Here is a 25,000-nt window from a genome sequence, read left to right as displayed (position 1 = left end):
ATGGTGTCACGTCCTGACCATAGAAAGCTGTTATTTTCTATGGTAGAGTAGGTCAGGGCGTGACAGGTTTTTCTTTTGTAGTTTAGATTTTCTATGTTGTTATGTTCTAGTTTCTGTATTTCTATGTTGGGTTTTTGTTTGGGATGATCTCCAATTAGAGGCAGCTGGTCCTCGTTGTCTCTAATTGGAGATCATACTTAAGTAGGTGTTTTTTTCCCACCTGGGTTTGTGGGAGATTGTTTCTGAGTCAGTGTATGTTAACTCTTCGTCACGGTTTGTTGTTTTTGTTCGTTCAGTTTATTGTTTATGTATCGCGTAGTTTCACAGTGTAAATAAAATGTGGAACGACACACAAACACGCTGCACTTTGGTCCGCTCCTTCCTACGACAACCGTGACACATGAATAAGGCTGTGTCATTAATAACATGAATAAGGCTGTGTCATTAATAACATGAATAAGGCTGTGTCATATATAACATGAATAAGGCTGTGTCATTAATAACATGAATAAGGCTGTGTCATATATAACATGAATAAGGCTGTGTCATTAATAACATGAATAAGGCTGTGTCATTAATAACATGAATATAATAACATGAATAAGGCTGTGTAATTAATAACATGAATAAGGCTATGTCATAAATAACATGAATAAGGCTGTGTCATTAATAACATGAATAAGGCTGTGTAATTAATAACATGAATAAGGCTATGTCATAAATAACATGAATAAGGCTGTGTCATTAATAACATGAATAAGGCTGTGTAATTAATAACATGAATAAGGCTATGTCATAAATAACATGAATAAGGCTGTGTCATTAATAACATGAATAAGGCTGTGTAATTAATAACATGAATAAGGCTATGTCATAAATAACATGAATAAGGCTGTGTAATTAATAACATGAATAAGGCTGTGTAATTAATAACATGAATAAGGCTATGTCATAAATAACATGAATAAGGCTGTGTCATTAATAACATGAATAAGGCTGTGTAATTAATAACATGAATAAGGCTATGTCATAAATAACATGAATAAGGCTGTGTAATTAATAACATGAATAAGGCTGTGTCATTAATAACATGAATAAGGCTGTGTCATTAATAACATGAATAAGGCTGTGTAATTAATAACATGAATAAGGCTATGTCATTAATAACATGAATAAGGCTGTGTCATTAATAACATGAATAAGGCTGTGTAATTAATAACATGAATAAGGCTGTGTCATTAATAACATGAATAAGGCTGTGTCATAAATAACATGAATAAGGCTGTGTCATTAATAACGATGAATAAGGCTGTGTCACTGGTAATGATAGTGGATAGGGCTGTGTCATTGGTAACATGAATAAGGCTGGCATCGGTGGCGGTCATTAATAAGGCTGGTAATGAATAGCTGGATGGGGCGGTCACTAGGTAACATGAATAAGACAGCGATGTGGGGTCACTGGTAATGATAGTGGATGGGGGGTCACTGGTAATGCTAGTGGATGGGGGGTCACTGGTAATGATAGTGGATGGGGGGTCACTGGTAATGCTAGTGGATGGGGGGTCACTGGTAATGATAGTGGATGGGGGGTCACTGGTAATGCTAGTGGATGGGGGTCACTGGTAATGCCAGTGGATGTGGGGTCACTGGTAATGCTAGTGGATGGGGGGGGGGTCACTGGTAATGATAGTGGATGGGGGGACACTGGTAATGATAGTGGATGGGGGGGTCACTGGTAATGATAGTGGATGTGGGGTCTGTTGGAAAAGCATTCCAGGTGAAGCTGGTTGAGAGAATGCCAAGACTGTGCAAAGCTGTCATCAAGGCAAAGGGTGGCTACTTTGAGGAATCTCAAATATGAAATATATTTTGATTTGTTTAACACTTTTTTGGTTACTACATGATTCCATATGTGTTATTTCATAGTTTTGATGCCTTCACTGTTATTCTACAACGTAGAAAATAGTAAAAATAAAGAAAAACCCTTGAATGAGTAGGTGTGTCCAAACTTTTGACTGGTACTGTATGTTTGTGTGTGTGTGTGTGTGACCTGTGTGCGTGTCTGTGTGCATGTGTATGTTTGTGTCAAATAAAATAAAATACATTTTTTATTGGTCACAGTCACATGTTTAGCAGGTGTTAATGTGAGTGTAGCGAAATGCTTGTGCTTCTAGTTCCGACCGTGCAGTAATATCTAACAAGTAATATAACCAAACAATTTCACAACAACTACCTTATACACACACAGTGTAAAGGAATGAATAAGAATATGTCCATATAAATATATGGATGAGTGATGGCCGAACGGCATAGGCAAGATGCAGTAGATGGTATAGAGTACAGTATTTACATATGAGATGAGTAATGTAGGGTATGTAAACATTATATAAAGTGGCTAGTTTTAAAGTGGCTAGTGATACATTTAATTATATCAAGATGGCAAGATGCAGTAGATGGTATAGAGTACAGTATATACATATGAGATGAGTAATGTAAGGTATGTAAACATTATTTAAAATGGAATTGTTTAAAGTGACTAGTGATACATTTATTACATCCAATTTTTAATTATTAAAGTGGCTAGAGATTTGAGTCAGTATGTTGGCAGCAGCCACTCAATGTTAGTGATGGCTGTTTAACAGTCTGACGGCCTTGAGATAGAAGCTGTTTAACAGTCTGATGGCCTGGAGATAGAAGCTGTTTATCAGTCTGATGGTCTGGAGATAGAAGCTGTTTAACAGTCTGATGGCCTGGAGATAGAAGCTGTTTACCAGTCTGATGGCCTGGAGATAGAAGCTGTTTAACAGTCTGATGGCCTGGAGATAGAAGCTGTTTATCAGTCTGATGGCCTGGAGATAGAAGCTGTTTATCAGTCTGATGGTCTGGAGATAGAAGCTGTTTACCAGTCTGATGGCCTGGAGATAGAAGCTGTTTTTCAGTCTCTCGGTTCCAGCTTTGATGCACCTGTACTGACCTCGCCTTCTGGATGATAGTGGGGTGAACAGGTAGTGGCTCGGGTGGTTGTTGTCCTTGATGATATTTTTGGTCTTCCTGTGAAATTGGGTGCTGTAGGTATCCTGGGGGGCAGCCAGTCTGCCCCCGGTGATGCTTTGTGCAGACCTCACCACCTTCTGGAGAGCCTTGCGGTTGTGGGCGGAGCAGCTGCCGTACCAGGCGGTGATACAGCCCGACAGGACGCTCTCAATTGTGCATCTGTAAAAGTTTGTGAGGGTTTTAGGTGACAAGCCAAATTTCTTCAGCCTCCTGAGGTTCTTCTTCACCACACTGTCTGTGTTGGTGGAACCATTTCAGTTTGTTTGTGATGTGTACGCCGAGGAACTTAAAACTTTCCACCTTCTCCACTGCGATCCCGTCGATGTGGATAGGGGGCTGCTCCCTCTGCTGTTTCCTGAAGTTCACGATCATCTCCTTTGTTTTGTTGACGTTGAGTGAGAGGTTATTTTCCTGACACCACACTCCGAGGGCCCTCACCTCCTCCCTGTAGCCCGTCTCGTCATCGTTGGTAATCAAGCCAACCACTGTAGTGTCGTCTGCAAACTTGATGATTGAGTTGGAGGCGTGCATGGCCACGCAATCATGGGTGAACATGGAGTACAGGAGGGGGCTGAGAACACACCCTTGTGGGGCCCCAGTGTTGAGGATCAGCGAGGTGGAGATGTTGTTTCCTACCTTCACCACCTGGGGAGCGGCCCGTCAGAAAGTCCAGGACCCAGTTGCACAGGGCGGGGTCGAGACCCAGAGTCTCGAGCTTAATGACGAGTTTGTAGGGCACTATGGTGTTAAATGCTGAGCTGTAATCGATGAAAAGCATTCTTACATAGGTAGTCCTCTTGTCCAGATGGAATTAGGGCAGTGTGCCGTGTGATGGCGATTGCGTCGTCTGTGGACCTATTGGGGCGGTAAGCAAATTGGAGTGGGTCTAGTGTGTCAGGTAAGGTGGAGGTGATATGATCCTTAACTCTCTCAAAGCACTTCATGATGACGGAAGTGAATGCTACAGGGCGATAGTCATTTAGCTCAGTTACCTTAGCATTCTTGGGAACAGGAACAATGGTGGCCCTCTTGAAGCATGTGGGAACAGCAGACTGGGATAGGGAGCGATTGATTATGTCCGTAAACACACCAGCCAGCTGGTATGCACATGCTCTGAGGACGTGGCTGGGGATGCCGTCTGGGCCAGCAGCCTTGCGAGGGTTAACACGTTTAAATGTTTTACTCACGTTGGCTACAGTGAAGGAGAGACCGCAGGTTTTGGTAGCGGGCCGTGTCAGTGGCACTGTATTGTCCTCAAAGCGAGCAAAGAAGTTGTTTAGTTTGTCTGGGAGCAAGACGTCTGCCACATACGTCTCATGTCTGAGCCGTAGAATTGCGACTCTACTTTGTCTCTATACTGACGCTTAGCTTGTTTGATTGCCTTGCGGAGGGAATAGTTAAACTGTTTGTATTCGGTCATGTTTCCGGGTCGCCTTGCCCTGATTAAAAGCTCACAGAATCAGTGTATACATCAATGTTATTGTCCGATGCTATACGGAACATATCCCAGTCCGCGTGATCGAAGCAATCTTGAAGCGTGGAATCAGATTGGTCGGACCAGCGTTGAACAGACCCGAGCGAGGGGCATTTCCTGTTTTAGTTTCTGTCTATAGGCTGGGAGCAACAAAATGGAGTCGTGGTCAGATTTGCCGACAGGAGGGTGAGGAAGGGCGTTGTATGCATCGCGGAAGTTAGAGTAGCAATGATTCAGAATGCTGCCAGCCCTGGTCGCGCATTTTGATATGCTGCTAAAATTTAGGGAGCCTTGTTTTCAGATTAGCCTTGTTAAAATCCCCAGCTACAATAAATGCAGCCTCAGGATATGTGGTTTCCAGTTTACATAGAGTCAAATGAAGTTCTTTCAGGGGCCGTCGAGGTGTCTGCTTGGTGTGTGTGTGTGTGTGTGTGTGTGTGTGTGTGTGTGTGTGTGTGTGTGTGTGTGTGTGTGTGTGTGTGTGTGTGTGTGTGTGTGTACCTGTACTCCCAGTATTCCAAACACGGTGAAGAAAGCGCAGCAGATGAGGACGATATTTCCGATGGGTCTCAGAGACGTGATCAGAGTCTCTACGACCAGCTTCAGCCCTGGGGCTCGACTGATCACCCTGCAACACACACAGAGAGGTGATCAGAGTCTCTACGGCCAGCTTCAGCCCTGGGGCTCGACTGATCACCCTGCAACACACACAGAGAGGTGATCAGAGTCTCTACGACCAGCTTCAGCCCTGGGGCTCGACTGATCACCCTGCAACACACACAGAGAGGTGATCAGAGTCTCTACGACCAGCTTCAGCCCTGGGGCTCGACTGATCACCCTGCAACACACACAGAGAGGTGATCAGAGTCTCTACGACCAGCTTCAGCCCTGGGGCTCGACTGATCACCCTGCAACACACACAGAGACCCACCCCCCTACCTGAGAGGTCGTAGTGTGGTCCTACCTGAGAGGTCGTAGTCTGGTTGTAGTGTGGTTGTAGTGTGGTCCTACCTGAGAGGTCGTAGTGAGGTCGTAGTGCGGTCGTAGTGAGGTCGTAGTGTGGTTGTAGTGTGGTTGTAGTGTGGTCCTACCTGAGAGGTCGTAGTGAGGTCGTAGTGCGGTCGTAGTGAGGTCGTAGTGCGGTCGTAGTGTGGTCGTAGTGCGGTCGTAGTGAGGTCGTAGTGTGGTTGTAGTGTGGTCCTACCTGAGAGGTCGTAGTGAGGTCGTAGTGAGGTCGTAGTGAGGTCGTAGTGAGGTCGTAGTGCGGTCGTAGTGCGGTCGTAGTGCGGTCGTAGTGCGGTCCTACCTGAGAGGTCGTAGTGCGGTCGTAGTACGGTCGTAGTGTGGTCGTATTGCGGTCGTAGTGAGGTCGTAGTGCGGTCGTAGTGCGGTCCTACCTGAGAGGTCGTAGTGCGGTCGTAGTGCGGTCGTAGTGCGGTCGTAGTGCGGTCCTACCTGAGAGGTCATAGTGTGGTCGTAGTGTGGTCGTAGTGCGGTCGTAGTGCGGTCGTAGTGTGGTCGTAGTGCGGTCCTACCTGAGAGGTCGTAGTATTTTATTTATTTTTTATTTATTTTATTTCACCTTTATTTAACCAGGTAGGCTAGTTGAGAACAAGTTCTCATTTACAACTGCGACCTGGCCAAGAATAAAGCAAAGCAGTTCGACACAGAGTTACACATGGAGTAAAACAAACATACAGTCAATAACACAGTAGAACAATAAGTCTATATACAATGTGAGAAAATGAGGTGAGATAAGGGAGGTAAAGGCAAAAAGGCCATGGTGGCAAAGTAAATAAAGTATAGCAAGTAAAACACTGGAATGGTAGATTTATAATTTGAAGAAAGTTCAAAGTTAAAATATAAATAATATGGTGCAAAGGAGCAAAATAATAAATAAAATAAATAAATACAGTAGGGGAAGAGGTAGTAGTTTGGGCTAAATTATAGATGGGCTATGTACAGGTGCAGTGATCTGGGAGCTGCTCTGACAGCTGGTGCTTAAAGCTAGTGAGGGAGATAAGTGTTTCCAGTTTCAGAGATTTTTGTAGTTTGTTCCAGTTATTGGCAGCAGAGAACTGGAAGGAGAGACGACCAAAGGAGGAGTTGGCTTTAGGGGTGACCAGAGAGATATACCTGCTGGAGCGCGTGCTACAGGTGGGTGCTGCTATGGTGACCAGTGAGCGGAGATAAGGGGGGACTTTACCTAGCAGGGTCTTGTAGATGACCTGGAGCCAGTGGGTTTGGCGACAAGTATGAAGCGAGGGCCAGCCAACGAGAGCGTACAGGTCGCAGTGGTGGGTAGTATATGGGGCTTTGGTGACAAAACGTATGGCACTGTGATAGACTGCATCCAGCTTGTTGAGTAGGGTATTGGAGGCTATTTTGTAAATGACATCGCCGAAGTCGTGGATCGGTAGGATGGTCAGTTTTACGAGGGTATGTTTGGCAGCATGAGTGAAGGATGCTTTGTTGCGAAATAGGAAGCCAATTCTAGATTTAACTTTGGATTGGAGATAATTGATGTGAGTCTGGAAGGAGAGTTTACAGTCTAACCAGACACCTAGGTATTTGTAGTTGTCCACAAATTCTAAGTCAGAACCGTCCAGAGAAGTGATGCTGGACAGGCGGGCAGGTGCAGGCAGCGATCGGTTGAAGAGCATGCATTTAGTTTTACTTGTATTTAGGAGCAGTTGGAGACCACGGAAGGAGAGTTGTATGGCATTGAAGCTCGTCTGGAGGGTTGTTAACAGTGTCCAAAGAAGGGCCAGAAGTATACAGAATGGTGTCGTCTGCGTAGAGGTGGATCAGAGATTCACCAGCAGCAAGAGCGACATCATTGATGTATACAGAGAAAAGAGTTGGCCCAAGAATTGAACCCTGTGGTACCCCCATAGAGACTGCCAGAGGTCCGGACAGCAGGCCCTCCGATTTGACAAACTGAACTCTATCAGAGAAGTAGTTGGTGAACCAGGCGATGCAATCGTTTGAGAAACCAAGGCTACTGAGTCTGCCGATGAGGATGTGGTGATTAACCTCTTACATCTAGACGTTCCGCTAGCGGAACACCTGCTCCAATATCCAATGATAGGCGTGGCGCGAAATACAAACTCCTCTAAAATCCGAAAACTTCAATTTTTCAAACATATGACTATTTTACAGCATTTTAAAGACAAGACTCTCGTTAATCTAACCACACTGTCCGATTTCAAAAAGGCTTTACAGTGAAAGCAAAACATTAGATTATGTCAGCAGAGTACCCAGCCAGAAATAATCAGACACCCATTTTTCAAGCTAGCATATAATGTCACAAAAAACAAAACCACAGCTAAATGCAGCACTAACCTTTGATGATCTTCATCAGATGACAACCCTAGGACATTATGTTATACAATGCATGCATGTTTTGTTCAATCAAGATCATATTTATATCAAAAAACTGCTTTTTTACATTAGCATGTGACGTTCAGAACTAGCATACCCCCCGCAAACATCCAGTGAATTTACTAAATTACTCACCATAAACGTTCACAAAAAGCATAACAATTATTTTAAGAATTATAGATACAGAACTCCTCTATGCACTCGATATGTCCGATTTTAAAATAGCTTTTCGGTGAAAGCACATTTTGCAATATTCTCAGTAGATAGCCCAGCCATCACGGCTAGCCATTTAGACACCGACCAAGTTTAGCCCTGACCAAACTCCGATTTACTATTACAAAAGTTTGATTACCTTTGTTGTCTTCGTCAGAATGCACTCCCAGGACTGCTACTTCAATAACAAATGTTGGTTTGGTCCAAAATAATCCATCGTTATATCCAAATAGCGGCGTTTTGTTCGTGCGTTCAAGACACTATCCGAAGTGTAAATAAGGGTCACGAGCATGGCGCAATTCGTGACAAAAGATTTCTAAATATTCCATTACCGTACTTCGAAGCATGTCAACCGCTGTTTAAAATCAATTTTTATGCCATTTTTCTCGTAAAAAAGCGATAATATTCCGACCGGGAATCTGCGTTTAGGTAAACAGACGAAAGAAAACAAAGCTTTCGGTCGACGCGGGCACGAGCCTGAGTCTCACAGTACTGTAACCAGCCACTACCCAAACGCGCTACTTTTTTTCAACCAGAGCCTGCAAAGCCACGATTCAGCTTTTTGCCGCCTTCTGAGAGCCCATGGGAGCCGTAGGAAGTGTCACGTAACAGCAGAGATCCTCTGTAATGGATAGAGATAATCAAGAAGGGCAAGAAATTGTCAGACAGGCCACTTCCTGCATGGAATCTTCTCAGGTTTTGGCCTGCCAAATGAGTTCTGTTATACTCACAGAACCATTCAAACAGTTTTAGAAACTTTGGAGTGTTTTCTATCCAAAGCTAATAATTATATGCATATTCTAGTTTCTGGGCAGGAGTAATAATCAGATTAAATCGGCTACGTTTTTTGTCCGGCTGTGAAAATACTGCCCCCTAGCCATAACAGGTTAACAGAGTCAAAAGCTTTGGCCAGGTCAATGAATACGGCAGCACAGTATTGTTTCTTATCGATGGCGGTTACGATGTCGTTTAGGACCTTGAGCGTGGCTGAGGTGCACCCATGACCAGCTCTGAAACCAGATTGCATAGCGGAGAGGGTGCGGTGGGATTCGTAATGGTCGGTAATCTGTTTGTTGACTTGGCTTTCAAAGACCTTAGAAAGGCAGGGTAGGATGGATATAGGTCTGTAGCAATTTGGGTCAAGAGTGTCACCTCCTTTGAAGAGGGGGATGACAGCAGCTGCTTTCCAATCTATGGGAATCTCAGACGACACGAAAGAGAGGTTGAACAGGCTAGTAATAGGGGTTGCAATAATTTCGGCAGATAATTTTAGAAAGAAAGGGTCCAGATTGTCAAGCCCAGCTGATTTGTAGGGGTCCAGATTTTGCAGCTCTTCCAGAATATCAGCTGAATGGATTTGGGAGAAGGAGAAATGGGGGAGGCTTGGGCGAGTAGCTGTGGGGGGTGCAGTGCTGTTGAATGCAGTAGGGGTAGTTAGGTGGAAAGCATGGCCAGCCATAGAAAAATGCTTATTGAAATTCTCAATTATAGTGGGCTGTAGTGTGGTTGTAGTGTGGTCGTAGTGCGGTCGTAGTGCGGTCGTAGTGCGGTCCTACCTGAGAGGTCGTAGTGTGGTCGTAGTGTGGTTGTAGTGCGGTCGTAGTGAGGTCGTAGTGCAGTCGTATTGCGGTCCTACCTGAGAGGTCGTAGTGTGGTCGTAGTGTGGTCATAGTGCGGTCGTAGTGCGGTCATAGTGTGGTCGTAGTGCGGTCGTAGTGCGGTCATAGTGTGGTCGTAGTGTGGTTGTAGTGCGGTCATAGTGTGGTCGTAGTGTGGTCATAGTGTGGTCCTACCTGAGAGGTCGTAGTGTGCGTAGCAGTCGTAGTACTCTGAGGATTCCCAGGATGCGGTTCCCTCCGGTCAAGGCCAGAGACACCAGGATGTCCACCATAGAGACAAACACCAGGATCCCATCCAGAACATTCCAGCTGCTCTTCAGGTAGCTCTGTTTACCCCAGCAGAACCCCAACGCTACGATCTACAGACACAACATTACGAAAACAATAACAGAGAGCAGACTGAAACAGACAGCAGACTGAAACAGACAACAGCCTGAAACAGACAGCATGAGACTGAAACAGACAGCATGAGACTGAAACAGACAGCATGAGACTGAAACAGACAGCATGAGACTGAAACAGACAGCATGAGACTAAAACAGACAGCATGAGACTGAAACAGACAGCATGAGACTGAAACAGACAGCATGAGACTAAAACAGACAGCATGAGACTGAAACAGACAGCATGAGACTGAAACAGACAGCATGAGACTGAAACAGACAGCATGAGACTGAAACAGACAGCATGAGACTGAAACAGACAGCATGAGACTGAAACAGACACACAGACTGAAACAGACAGCATGAGACTAAAACAGACAGCATGAGACTAAAACAGACAGCATGAGACTGAAACAGACAGCATGAGACTGAAACAGACAGCATGAGACTGAAACAGACAGCATGAGACTAAAACAGACAGCATGAGACTGAAACAGACAGCATGAGACTGAAACAGACAGCATGAGACTGAAACAGACAGCATGAGACTGAAACAGACAGCATGAGACTGAAACAGACGATAGTATTACCTTGACAGTCATCTCAGCCAGGAAGATGACAGTGAACACGTAGTTGGAGACAGTCAGAAACACTCGCTCCTGAAGAGAGGAAGAGGAGAGGAGGAGAGACAGTATATTACAGCAGAGAGTTTCTAGTTGGAGACAGTCAGAAACACTCGCTCCTGAAGAGAGGGAGAGGAGAGGAGGGAGAGGAGGAGAGACAGTATATTACAGCAGAGAGTTTCTAGTCAGAGAGTTTCTAGTTGGAGACAGTCAGAAACACTCGCTCCTGGAGGGAGAGGAGGAGAGGAGGAGAGACAGTATATTACAGCAGAGAGTTTCTAGTAGGAGACAGTCAGAAACACTCGCTCCTGAAGAGAGGAAGAGTAGGAGAGACAGTATATTACAGCAGAGATTTTCGAAACCCAGGGCTTGGTGTGGGAGGGGCATGTAGCAGGAGGAGAGGGAGGAAGACGACTCAAGTAGAAAACAGAGTAAACTATAAAAATGGACATTACACGCGCCAGAGTTGCTGATCACATTTAACAAAACCAAACATTGAAATAGGGTTCTAGAAGGTTCAGTAAAAATAGGGTTCTAGAAGGTAAAGTAAAAAATAGGGTTCTAGAAGGTAAAGTAAAAATAGGGTCCTAGAAGGTAAAGTAAAAATAGGGTCCTAGAAGGTAAAGTAAAAAATAGGGTTCTAGAAGGTAAAGTAAAAATAGGGTCCTAGAAGGTAAAGTAAAAATAGGGTCCTAGAAGGTAAAGTAAAAAATAGGGTTCTAGAAGGTAAAGTAAAAAATAGGGTTCTAGAAGATAAAGTAAAAAATAGGGTTCTAGAAGGTAAAGTAAAAAATAGGGTTCTAGAAGGTAAAGTAAAAATTGTGTTCTAGAAGGTAAAGTAAAAAATAGGGTTCTAGAAGGTAAAGTAAAAATAGGGTTCTAGAAGGTAAAGTAAAAATAGGGTTCTAGAAGGTAAAGTAAAAATAGGTTTCTAGAAGGTAAAGTAAAAGTAGGGTTCTAGAAGGTAAAGTAAAAAATAGGGTTCTAGAAGGTAAAGTAAAAATAGGGTTCTAGAAGGTAAAGTAAAAATAGGGTTCTAGAAGGTAAAGTAAAAATAGTGTTCTAGAAGGTAAAGTAAAAAATAGGGTTCTAGAAGGTAAAGTAAAAATAGGGTTCTAGAAGGTAAAGTAAAAGTAGGGTTCTAGAAGGTAAAGTAAAAAATAGTGTTCTAGAAGGTAAAGTAAAAATAGGGTTCTAGAAGGTAAAGTAAAAAATAGGGTTCTAGAAGGTAAAGTAAAAATAGGGTTCTAGAAGGTAAAGTAAAAATAGTGTTCTAGAAGGTAAAGTAAAAAATAGGGTTCTAGAAGGTAAAGTAAAAATAGGGTTCGATGCATCAATACTGGTATATAGTACAATAGGATATAACACCAGTCACAGCCCTAGTGTCTTACGGTGCTGTGCGGCTGTATGCCGGGTCTCTCCAGAGCGATGGTGATGCAGTTGAGGAAGATGAAGATCAGGACCACGTGATCAAACATCTTATGAGAGATCATCCCCTTAGCCCACACACGGAACCTAGAGGAGGGAGGGATGGGGGAGAGAGGGGGGAGGGGAGGGGGGAGAGAGGGGAGAGGAAGGGGTGAGGGAGGGGAAAGAGGGGGGAGGGAGGAAAGGGGGGGAGAGAGTGGGGAGGGGGGAGGGAGGGGAGAGGGGGGGGGGAGAGAGGGGGGAGGGGAGAGAGGGGAGGGGATGGGGTGAGGGAGGGAGGGAGGGAGGGGGGAGGGGGGAGGGAGAAGGGATGGGGTTGAGAGAGGGGGAGATACAGTATCTATGAGAAGGTGAGACAACAAGAATGTGTGTGTGTGTGGGTGCGTGCGTGCGTGCGTGTGTGCGTGCGTGTGTGCGTGCGTGTGTGCGTGCGTGCGTGCGTGCGTGCTGTGTGTGCATGTGAGACTCACGAGTTCTGAGGGGAGAACAGGTAAAGGTTCCAGTCTTTATGTTCTCTACACCAGCGTGGCTTGTGGCTCTCCAGCGTTCTCCTGACCCGGAACCACAGGTTCTACAGAGCACAGAGGTCAGCATTACACCCAGTCCACAACACCACACACTCCTTGCTCCATCCTCTACATCTTCAGTCTCTAAAGTTTTGGATGTGTGTTTCCATGACGGCGCAGAACATTCATTCTCTAGCAGCAGGGAACAACAACTCTCGCTTGTCCTGTCAGACTGGAAGACTAATGCACTCTGGGAAACCCGCCATCACAAAGTACTCAGTGAGCAGGGTAATGAAGAACGGGACAGAGGAAAAACACACAGTCAGCAACTAACTCAGTCCAAACTGCTTACAACCAACACTGTTACATCAACCCAAACTGCTCACCAGGGGCACAGCTTTTCACCGGGGATGAGGAGAGGAGGGGGGGGGGGGGGTTTGGATAGTTTCAGCCGGTTGAGTTTAGGACCGTGTGGACACCACAGAGCTGAGGCGGACAGGCTGTGTGAAAGGCAAAGCTTCTGAAAGGCTGGCTGGATCAACACGGGAGAGTTGAACGGAGTCAGTTGCTTGTCAGTGTGTATGTGATGCACTCTTTCTCCGAGTTGTAAAAAGAAAAGAAAAAAAAAGAAAAAGAAAAGCAAGCAGAACAGAAACTGGCTACTCTTTCAGTTAACTGAAGTAGCTGGGAAAGTAAACAGCTGTTTTATCTTGGGAAAAGAAAACTAGTGTATATACTCCCGGTGCTAGGCTAGTAGTCTAACTGACATGTAACGTTAGCTAATGTTTCGTCCCTCCTTGACTGAGGTGAATAAAATTAGCTAGCTAGTAGCTACCACAATCAGTTCAACTCTAGCCTGTAGCTATACGTCAGATAGCGCTATGAGGTGGCTATTATTACTACTATCTAACATCTGGTTTGTATAGAAATGTTTTGTAGCCTTTTTTTTTGTTGTTGTCCAGTTTCAATTAACTTAGCTAGCTTTCGCCAGTCGGTGTACTGTTAAAAAGAGAGAGAGAGAGCTGGCCAAAAGTAGGTATTATTTTTTTAGCCTCAAATTATTAAACCAGCAGCCAAACTATTGAAGACCGACAACTCAGACTTTTGTTTTTGATTTTATGAGTTTTTATTAGAGTCGGTATTGCAAAGTAAGGTTATTGATTTGTCCGTTTCCCTAATCGAATTCCCTACTTTACACATTGACACAGTAAATAAACAGCTCTACAGGCTTCACTGTCATGTACTGTGTACCTGGGTACTATGCTCATCATGTCCCAGCAGGATCAAATGGTGGCAGGTGTCCCAGCAGGGACAAGACAGCCAGGGAAGTCCAGTCTACGGAGCTCAGCTGAATTTTGCAGTATATTAACAATATCAGTGAAAATGATACAAAAGTTTCATCTTGAGTTAATCTGGCAATAATGGTCATTTCAATTATTAAACTATTGATTCTATTATATTTTTTATTTTAACTAGGTAAGTCAGTTTAAGAACAAATTCTTATTTACAATGACGGCCTACTGGGGAACAGTGGGTTAACTTCCTTGATCAGGGGGCAGAACGACAGAGTTGTACCTTGTCAGCTCGGGGATTCAATCCAGCAACCTTTCGGGTTACTGGCCGAGCGCTCTAACCACTAGGCTACCCTGCCACCCCTTATTATTGGATAATATAATGTATAAATGTACACCAAGGGAATTCTTTGTCATGCCTCATCTTGGTAGAAGCTATTGATAACGGTGAATGGGATACAGACGTTATTGATAACGGTGAAGGGGATACAGACGTTATTGATAACGGTGAAGGGGATACAGACGTTATTGATAACGGTGAAGGGGATACAGACGTTATTGATAACGGTGAAGGGGATACAGACGTGTTAGAATGACCAGTCATGTTCAATATCATCTCAGACACATAAATGACTGCAGGTTAAGACCATCTATACCAGTGTAACTGAATAACACTCAGACAGGTAATTCCTCTGACGGAGGTGTAAAACACAACAACAACAAAGGGGGAGACATATTTGCATATGTTATGGTGTTGTTTTTTCTATTTTTCCGTTATTTTACCAGATAAGTTGACTGAGAACACATTCTCATTTACAGCAACGACCTGGGGAGCAGTTACAGGGGAGAGGAGGGGGATGAATGAGCCAATTGGAAGCTGGGGATGATTAGGTGGCCATGATGGTATGAGGGCCAGATTGGGAATTTTAGCCAGGACACCCCCTACTCTTACAATAAGTACCATGGGATCTTTAATGACCTCAGAGAGTCAGGACACCCGTTTAACGTCCCATCTGAAAGACAGAACCCTACACAGGGCAATGTCCCCAATCACTGCCCTGGGGCATTGGGATATTTTTACTGGCCCTCCAACACCACTTCCAGCAGCATCTGGTCTCCCATCCAGGGACTGACCAGGACCAACCCTGCTTAGCTGGTAAAGAAGTATATTATGTCATCTCAGTATGTCTACAGATTCTCCCCTTCTTCCTGTTTTTTGGTTTGCTTGTAAATGTTGATCTCAGGAGATTGTTATGAGAATAAACTATATAACCAAGTATCTAAGACATTTATTGCCATTAATTAGAAAGTTTGTTATCCTCCTACAATGTCACATGGATGGCAGAAATGTCAAGTTAAGTGTATCGCTAGATTTAATTTATTACAAGACAAAGGGTAACTTTCATAAGGTTTCTGGATGCCTTATATGGAATACTGTACGACAAAAAAAAACGAGTCTGTGTTGAAAACATGATCACGTCAGGGGAAATACCGATCTATAGTTGATGATCCCCAGCTGCAGGGTGGTGGACCCCTAGGGGCCCGGACAGGGTGACCCAGCTGCAGGGTGGTGGACCCATAGGGCCCGGACAGGGTGACCCAGCTATATTGTGGTGGACCCATAGGGCCCGGACAGGGTGACCCAGCTGCAGGGTGGTGGACCCCTAGGGCCCGGACAGGGTGACCCAGCTGCAGGGTGGTGGACCCCTAGGGGCCCGGACAGGGTGACCCAGCTGCAGGGTGGTGGACCCCTAGGGGCCCGGACAGGGTGATCCAGCTATATTGTGGTGGACCCATAGGGCCCGGACAGGGTGACCCAGCTATATTGTGGTGGACCCCTAGGGCCCGGACAGGGTGACCCAGCCTGCAGGGTGGTGGACCCCTAGGGGCCCGGACAGGGTGACCCAGCTGCAGGGTGGTGGACCCCTAGGGGCCCGGACAGGGTGACCCAGCTATATTGTGGTGGACCCCCAGGGCCCGGACAGGGAGACCCAGCTGCAGGGTGGTGGACCCCTAGGGGCCCAATAGGGCCCAGGACAGGGTGACCCAGCTGCAGGGTGGTGGACCCCTAGGGCCCCGGACAGGGTGACCCAGCTGCAGGGTGGTGGACCCCCTAGGGGCCCGGACAGGGTGACCCAGCTATATTGTGGTGGACCCATAGGGCCCGGACAGGGTGACCCAGCTATATTGTGGTGGACCCCTAGGGGCCTGGACAGGGAGACCCAGCTGCAGGGTGGTGGACCCCTAGTGGCCCGGACAGGGTGACCCAGCTATATTGTGGTGGACCCCTGGGGCCCGGACAGGGTGACCCAGCTATATTGTGGTGGACCCCTAGGGGCCCGGACAGGGTGACCCAGCTATATTGTGGTGGACCCCTAGGGCCCGGACAGGGTGACCCAGCTGCAGGGTGGTGGACCCCTAGGGGCCCGGACAGGGAGACCCAGCTATATTGTGGTGGACCCTTAGGGGCCCGGACAGGGTGACCCAGCTATATTGTGGTGGACCCCTGGGGCCCGGACAGGGTGACCCAGCTATATTGTGGTGGACTCATAGGGGCCTGGACAGGGTGACCCAGCTATATTGTGGTGGACCCCTAGGGCCCGGACAGGGTGACCCAGCTATATTGTGGTGGACCCCTAGGGGCCTGGACAGGGTGACCCAGCTATATTGTGGTGGACCCCTAGGGCCCGGACAGGGTGACCCAGCTATATTGTGGTGGACCCCTAGGGGCCCGGACAGGGAGACCCAGCTATATTGTGGTGGACCCCTAGGGGCCCGGACAGGGTGACCCAGCTATATTGTGGTGGGACCCCTAGGGGCCTGGACAGGGAGACCCAGCTGCAGGGTGGTGGACCCCTAGGGGCCCGGACAGGGTGACCCAGCTATATTGTGGTGGACCCCTAGGGGCCCGGACAGGGAGACCCAGCTGCATTGTGGTGGACCCCTAGGGGCCACGGACAGGGTGACCCAGCTATATTGTGGTGGACCCCTAGGGGCCCCGGACAGGGAGACCCAGCTATATTGTGGTGGACCCCTAGGGGCCCCGGACAGGGAGACCCAGCTATATTGTGTACTAGTAGAAAGACCTTTATAATACTAAAAGTCTTATGATATGAATTATATGGAGGATATGCTGTTTCTGTTTGTTAATAGTGTGTTTTTTTTATTAATTTTTTTAAACTTTTGTTTCCAAACCTTTCCCTGGGGAATATATATATATATATATATATATATATTTTTAAACTGTTTACGTAACTCTGTAACCTCAGTCTAAACTACTGTATCTCTCCTCTATCAGAGAGAGAGAGCAGCCTCTGTAACCTCAGTCTAAACTACTGTATCTCTCCTCTATCAGGGAGAGAGAGCAGCCTCTCTGTAACCTCAGTCTAAACTACTGTATCTCTCCTCTATCAGAGAGAGAGAGCAGCCTCTGTAACCTCAGTCTAAACTACTGTATCTCTCCTCTATCAGAGAGAGAGCAGCCTCTGTAACCTCAGTCTAAACTACTGTATCTCTCCTCTATCAGGGAGAGAGAGCAGCCTCTGTAACCTCAGTCTAAACTACTGTATCTCTCCTCTATCAGAGAGAGAGAGCAGCCTCTCTGAGATGGCTTCATTACCGTGGGGATTGTAATGAGACTAGGGATGCAGTCCTAATTAAACTCTCACTGTGGATCTGAGCCATCAGAGAGAGAGAGAGAGAGAGAGAGAGAGAGAGAGAGAGAGAGAGAGAGAGCGACAGAGAGAGAGACAGAGACAGAGACAGAGAGAGAGAGAGAGAGAGAGAGAGAGAGAGAGAGAGAGAGAGAGAGACAGAGGGAGAGAGAGACAGAGGGAGAGAGAGAGAGAGAGAGAGAGAGAGAGAGAGAGAGAGAGAGAGACAGAGAGAGAGACAGAGAGAGAGAGAGACAGAGAGACAGAGAGAGAGAGAGACAGAGAGAGAGAGACAGAGGGAGAGAGAGACAGAGGGAGAGAGAGAGAGAGAGAGAGAGAGAGAGAGAGAGAGAGAGAGCAGAGAGAGAGACAGAGAGAGAGAGCGAGAGAGAGAGAGAGAGAGAGAGCGAGAGAACGCACTGCCTAAAACACCTTGCTGTTCTGGGACCCTGTGTGCTACAGGACTAATCCTTCACACTACACACAAACACACACACACTCACTACACACACCCACGTCCCATAACAACCCTCTCTGATTCGGTGCCCCTGGGGAGAGCTGGTTGTTGCAGCTTGTTTTTTCGTCTGTCTAAACTCTATCAGACTGAATTACCCTCGGAAATGCGCTCCGCGTTACCCTTCGGATAGTGACCTGAACACACGAACAAAACGTAGGTATTTGGATATAACTATAGGGATTATTTGGAACCAAAACAACATTTCTTGTTGAAGTAGAAGTCCTGGGAGTGCATTCTGACGAAGAACAGCAAAGGTAATCCAATTTTTCTAATAGTAATTCTGAGTTTAGTGAGCCCCAAACTTGGTGGGTGTCAAATTAGCTAGCCTGTGATGGCCGAGCTATCTACTCAGAATATTGCAAAATGTGCTTACGCCGAAAAGCTATTTTAAAATCTGACACCGCGACTGCATAAAGGAGTTCTGTATCTATAATTCTTAAAATAATTGTTAGGTATTTTGTGAACGTATATTATGAGTAATGTAGTAAATTCACCGGAAGTTTGCGGTGGGTATGGTAGTTCTGAACGTCACATGCTAATGTAAAAAGCTGGTTTTTGATATAAATATGAACTTGATTGAACAAAACATGCATGTATTGTATAACATAATGTCCTAGGAGTTGTCATCTGATGAAGATCATCAAAGGTGAGTGCTGCATTTAGCTGTGGTTCTGGGTTTTGGTGACATTATATGCTGGCTTTGAAAAATGGGTGTGTGATTATTTCTGGCTGGGTACTCTGCTGACATAATCGAATGTTTTGCTTTCGCTGTAAAGCCTTTTTGAAATCGGACAGTGTGGTTAGATTAACGAGAGTCTTGTCTTTAAAATGGCTGTAAAATAGTCATATGTTTGAGAAATTGAAGTTATAGGATTTTGAGGTATTTGTATTTCGCGCCACGCGATTCCACTGGCTGTTGAGTAGGGTGGACGCAAACGTCCCACCTAGCCCAGAGAGGTTAAGTCAGAAATGTTCTCATCATTAAGACCAGAACACTTGATGCCATATAGAACCTTATTGGTCAGACTGAGAGATAAAAAAAAAATAAAAAAACACAAAAGGACATCAGAGGTCAGAGGTTAAAGGTGACTCACCAGAGAGCGCTGGTCGTAGGCTGAGGTGTCTACGGAAGCAGCAGTGCTGCCGCGGCGACGAGAACCCCCGCATCCATCCCTGAACACACATCTCCGTACACCAGCCCGTCTCCCGGGACGGACTCGGGGCCCAATGAGCTCCTGGGCGTCCGCCGCCGTGCGCGTGATCGTTATGGGAGGGGCCAGAGTGTCGCGTTCCGCGTGACCGTTGGCCGTCATCATCAGAGAATACATCTTCAGCTCTGACGGAAGAGCAACACCATCATCATCATCATCACATCTCTCTATGTTCTCGTCCCCACCTGTGTCTTTCAGCTCTCCAACCTTCTCCTCTTCCCCATCATCCTCATCATCATGACTCTCTACCTCTCTGCTTTCCCCCACCTGTCTTTCAGCTCTACTACCTTCTCCTCTTCCTCCCTCCCTCCTCCCTCCTCATCATGTCTCTCTACGTCTCTGTTTTCCCCACCTGTGTCTTTCAGCTCTCCAGCCTTCTTCTTCTCCTCTTCCTCCCCATCGTCATCAGACCTCTTGTCGTCGTCAGAGTCCGCCCGGTTGGCATCCCCCTGACAGACAGAAAGACAGTAGAGAAAGAGAATCGCGGTCTGAAAGCCCTGTACAAAACACCCTCCTTTATCGGATGTTAGATAACAAAACAGGGGGTCACTGGAGAGTTAGAACACTCTAGAACCCTCTAGAACCTTGTAAGAACCCTATAAACCCGATCAGAACCCCGTAGAACCCTCTAGAACCTTGTAAGAACCCTATAAACCCGATAGAACCCAGTAGAACCCTCTAGAACCTTGTAAGAACCCTATAAACCTGATAGAACCCCGTAGAACCCTCTACAACACAGATGAACTCCGCGAAACCCTCTAGAACCCTCTAGAACCCATTTGAACACTGTAGAACCATGTTGGACTCTGTTGAAACTGGTCGGACTCCGTAGAACCCCATAGAACCCTGTAGAATCCCATGAACCCCGGAGAACCCCCGTAGAACCCTGTAGAACCTTGTCAAACTCTTACCTCCGCCTGGAAGCCCTCCACCAAGATGGCCACCAGCAGGCTGAAGAGGACGTAGTTACCAAACGTCATCAGAGCTACAAAGCAGAGAGCAGCGAGAGGAGAGGTGGAGGCCATGCCGTTATACAGGACCACATTCCAGTCCTCCTGAGTCAGAGTATCGAGAGAGAGGAGGGAGAGGAGAGGAGGGATGGAGGAGAGAGAGAGAGAGAGGGATGAGAGGAGGGAGGAGAGCAGAGAGAGAGAGAGAGAGGGAGGATAGGGAGGGAGTGAGGGATGAGAGAGAGAGAGAGAGGGAGGAGAGAGAGAGGGAGGAGGGATGAGAGAGAGGAGGGATGAGAGAGAGAGGAGAGTGAGAGAGATGAGAGACACGAAAGGGACACGAGAGAGAGAGAGGGAGGTTGGGGGTATTGGCAGGGCTTTCAGTTTTTGACCTATGAACCGACCAGGGGAATCCACAAAGCCTCTAGAATCAGTTTGACCTTTCAGATCAGAATGAATCAGATACTAGATCAAAATGAATCAGATTATACGGACAGATACTAGATCAGAATGTAATCAGATCATAATGAATCAGATACTAGATCATAATGAATCAGATTATACTGACAGATACTAGAGCAGAATGAATCAGATACTAGATCAGAATGAATCAGATACTAGATCAGAATGAATCAGATTATATGAACAGATCCTAGATCATAATGAATCAGATCAGAATGAATCAGATCAGAATGAATCAGATCCTAGATCATAATGAATAGATTATATGGACAGATCCCAGATCAGAATGAATCAGATACTAGATCATAATGGAATCAGATACTAGATCATAATGAATCAGATACTAGATCATAATGAATCAGATTATACGGACAGTACAATCATAATGAATCAGATCCCAGATCATAATGAATCAGATCCCAGATTAGAATGAATCAGATACTAGATCATAATGAATCAGATCATAATGAATCAGATACTAGATCATAATGAATCAGATTATACTGACAGATACTAGAGCAGAATGAATCAGATGACTTAGATCAGAATGAATCAGATTATATGAACAGATCCTAGATCATAATGAATCAGATCAGAATGAATCAGATCATAATGAATCAGATCCTAGATCATAATGAATCAGATCAGAATGAATCAGATCATAATGAATCAGATCCTAGATCAGAATGAATCAGATTATATGGACAGATCCCAGATCAGAATGAATCAGATACTAGATCATAATGAATCAGATACCAGATCATAATGAATCAGATTATACGGACAGATGCCAGATCATAATGAATCAGATTATACGGACAGATACCAGATCATAATGAATCAGATCCCAGATCATAATGAATCAGATCCCAGATTAGAATGAATCAGATACTAGCCATCATAATGAAATCAGATCATAATGAATCAGATCATAATGAATCAGATCCCAGATCAGCATTCCTAGGCTGAGATACTTTGTGGATACGGGACCTAACTGCTGTTCAACACACACGAGGACACAGCCTCAGACACAGAGACACAGACACAGAGACACACACACACAGGGACACAGACACACAGACACAGGGACACACACACTCAGACACAGGGACACAGACACAGAGACCACAGGGACACACAGACACAAACACAGCCACAGAGACACACAGACACAGGGACACACAGACACAGAGACACAGGGACACACAGACACAAACACAGCCACAGAGACACACAGAGACAGGGACACACAGAGACAGGGACACACAGACACAGGGACACACAGAGACAGGGACACAGAGACAAAACACAAACTCAGAGACACACAGAGACAGGGACACACAGAGACAAACACAAACACAGAGACACACAGAGACAGGGACACACAGAGACAGGGACACACAGACACAGACACAGGGACACACAGAGACAGGGACACACAGACACAGGGACACACAGAGACAGGGACACAGAGACACAGACACAGAGACAGGGACACACAGAGACAGGGACACACAGACACAAACACAGCCACAGAGACACACAGAGACAGGGACACACAGAGACAGGGACACACAGACACAGACACAGGGACACACAGAGACAGGGACCACACAGACACAGGGACACACAGAGACAGGGACACAGAGACACAGACACAGGGACACACAGAGACAGGGACACACTGACACAGACACAGGGACACACAGACACAGACACAGGGACACACAGAGACAGGGACACACAGACACAGGGACACACAGAGACAGGGACACAGAGACACAGACACAGACACAGGGACACACAGAGACAGGGACACACTGACACAGAGACAGGGACACACAGACACAGGGACACACAGAGACAGGGACACAGAGACACAGCCACGTCTGACCTGGAACACAGTAACGATGGCCCAGAGTAAGGAGTCAAAGTTCTTGCGGTCTGGGATGGTGTCTCCATTCTCCATCTGCAGGTTGAATTTACACCCAAACAGGTGCATGCCGAGGATACTGCACACACACACACACACACACACACACACACACACACACACACACACAGACACAGACACAGACACAGACACAGACACAGACACACACACACACACACACGCACACGCACACGCACACGCACACGCACGCACACGCACACACACACACACACACACACACACACACTAAGCATTTAAATATGACCTAATGATCAGGCTTTATAGATACATCACCAGGTTACGTGTGTGTGTGTGTGTGTGTGTGTGTGTGTGTGTGTGTGTGTGTGTGTGTGTGTGTGATACTTGTCTCTGTAATTATCATCATGTCTCTCTACGTCTCTGTTTTACCCACCTGTGTGTTTTTACATCCCCTGTATGTTGGTTAGCGCGCCAGGCGGTGCTACAGGTTAGGTAAGACCTGGGCGGACCATCCCCTTTATGTTGGTTAGCGCGCCAGGTGGTGCTAGCTAGGTAAGACCTGGGCGGACCACCTCCTGTATGTTGGTTAGCGCGCCAGGTGGTGCTAGCTAGGTAAGACCTGGGAGGACCACCCCCTGTTTGTTGGTTAGCGCGCCAGGCAGTGCTACAGGTTAGGTAAGACCTGGGCGGACCACCCCCTGTATGTTGGTTAGCGCGCCAGGCGGTGCTACAGGTTAGGTAAGACCTGGGCGGACCACCCCCTGTATGTTGGTTAGTGCGCCAGGCGGTGCTACAGGTTAGGTAAGACCTGGGCGGACCACCCCCTGTATGTTGGTTAGCGCGCCAGGCGGTGCTACAGGTTAGGTAAGACCTGGGCGGACCACCCCCTGTATGTTGGTTAGTGCGCCAGGCGGTGCTACAGGTTAGGTAAGACCTGGGCGGACCACCCCCTGTATGTTGGTTAGCGCGCCAGGTGGTGCTAGCTAGGTAAGACCTGGGCGGACCACCTCCTGTACGTTGGTTAGCGCGCCAGGTGGTGCTAGCTAGGTAAGACCTGGGCGGACCATCCCCTGTATGTTGGTTAGCGCGCCAGGTGGTGCTAGCTAGGTAAGACCTGGGTGGACCACCCCCTGTATGTTGGTTAGCGCGCCAGGTGGTGCTAGCTAGGTAAGACCTGGGCGGACCATCCCCTGTATGTTGGTTAGTGCGCCAGGTGGTGCTAGCTAGGTAAGACCTGGGCGGACCACCCCCTGTATGTTGGTTAGCGCGCCAGGTGGTGCTAGCTAGGTAAGACCTGGGCGGACCACCTCCTGTATGTTGGTTAGCGCGCCAGGCGGTGCTACAGGTTAGGTAAGACCTGGGAGGACCACCCCCTGTGTGTTGGTTAGCGCGCCAGGCGGTGCTAGCTAGGTAAGACCTGGGAGGACCACCCCCTGTATGTTGGTTAGCGCACCAGGCGGTGCTACAGGTTAGGGAAGTAGTGGGAAGGCAGATATAGGTAGGAAAGGAGACTAATTTTTACTTTCTTTGTTTTGGTTCCATCCAGTCCCATTTCCCCCCCCAAAATTCCCGTGTTTAGGAATAATACATTCCCTGTAAACTGTATTTTTCTCTGTCTCTCTGCCGTCTTTCCCCCCCCCATCACCTACGATCACATATATTTTTTTCACGCCACGGGCGTTGAGATGTAGCGGGGCATTGCGTTCCCTCCTCCAAGATGCGTACGTAACAGTGTGTGTGTGTGTGTGTGTGTGTGTGTGTGTGTCTGTGTGTGTGTGTGTTACCTGAAGGTGAAGATGAAGAGCATCAGTAGTGTGCAGAAGGTGGCCACGTTGTCCATAGTCTTCATCAGAACCACCAGCTGTCTGCGTAGGGCAGGAAGGAACCTGACGAGCTTCAGGACACGAAGCAGACGGAACGTCCGCAGGACGGACAGACCGCCGTCCGCCTGTCCAATGATCTCCCAGACACTGGAACACACGACGCTTTACTATAACACACACACACACACACACACACACACACGCGCGCACACACACACACACACACACACACACACACACACACACACACACACACACACACACACACACACACACACACACACACACACACACACACACTGCAGGAGAGATCTTCCTCACCCACCTGATGATGACGATGATGCCGTCGAAGATGTTGTAGGGGTTCTTGATGTAGCCGAAGAGGCCGAAGGCCAGCAGCTTGAACACCATCTCCAGGAGGAACATGCAGGTGAACACGATGTTACTGATCTCCAAGATGTCAGTCAACTCCACCGGCTGGACAGAGAGGAGACAG

General features: G+C 46.8%; 1 protein-coding gene across 1 annotated transcript in view; it reads right to left on the bottom strand.

Annotated features, from left to right (window-relative positions):
• Positions 1-25,000, bottom strand: part of LOC106591548 (voltage-dependent T-type calcium channel subunit alpha-1H) — a 125,718-nt gene that overhangs the window by 54,686 nt on the left and 46,032 nt on the right. The window contains exons 11-21 of the mRNA XM_082976101.1: positions 24,830-25,000; positions 24,466-24,651; positions 22,662-22,781; positions 20,269-20,422; positions 19,710-19,806; positions 19,241-19,482; positions 12,649-12,749; positions 12,142-12,265; positions 10,718-10,786; positions 9,919-10,103; positions 5,030-5,156 (exon numbers count right to left, since the gene is read on the bottom strand). The exon at positions 24,830-25,000 is cut by the window's right edge and continues 47 nt beyond it. Of these exons, the coding sequence (XP_082832227.1) occupies positions 5,030-5,156; positions 9,919-10,103; positions 10,718-10,786; positions 12,142-12,265; positions 12,649-12,749; positions 19,241-19,482; positions 19,710-19,806; positions 20,269-20,422; positions 22,662-22,781; positions 24,466-24,651; positions 24,830-25,000 (1,576 nt within the window). The remainder of the gene's footprint in view (positions 1-5,029; positions 5,157-9,918; positions 10,104-10,717; positions 10,787-12,141; positions 12,266-12,648; positions 12,750-19,240; positions 19,483-19,709; positions 19,807-20,268; positions 20,423-22,661; positions 22,782-24,465; positions 24,652-24,829) is intronic.

This window comes from Salmo salar, chromosome 06 (genome assembly GCF_965601325.2).
Source record: "Salmo salar chromosome 06, fSalSal1, whole genome shotgun sequence".
Classification (NCBI taxonomy): domain Eukaryota; kingdom Metazoa; phylum Chordata; class Actinopteri; order Salmoniformes; family Salmonidae; genus Salmo; species Salmo salar.
This window is presented reverse-complemented; position numbering and strand designations above follow the sequence as displayed.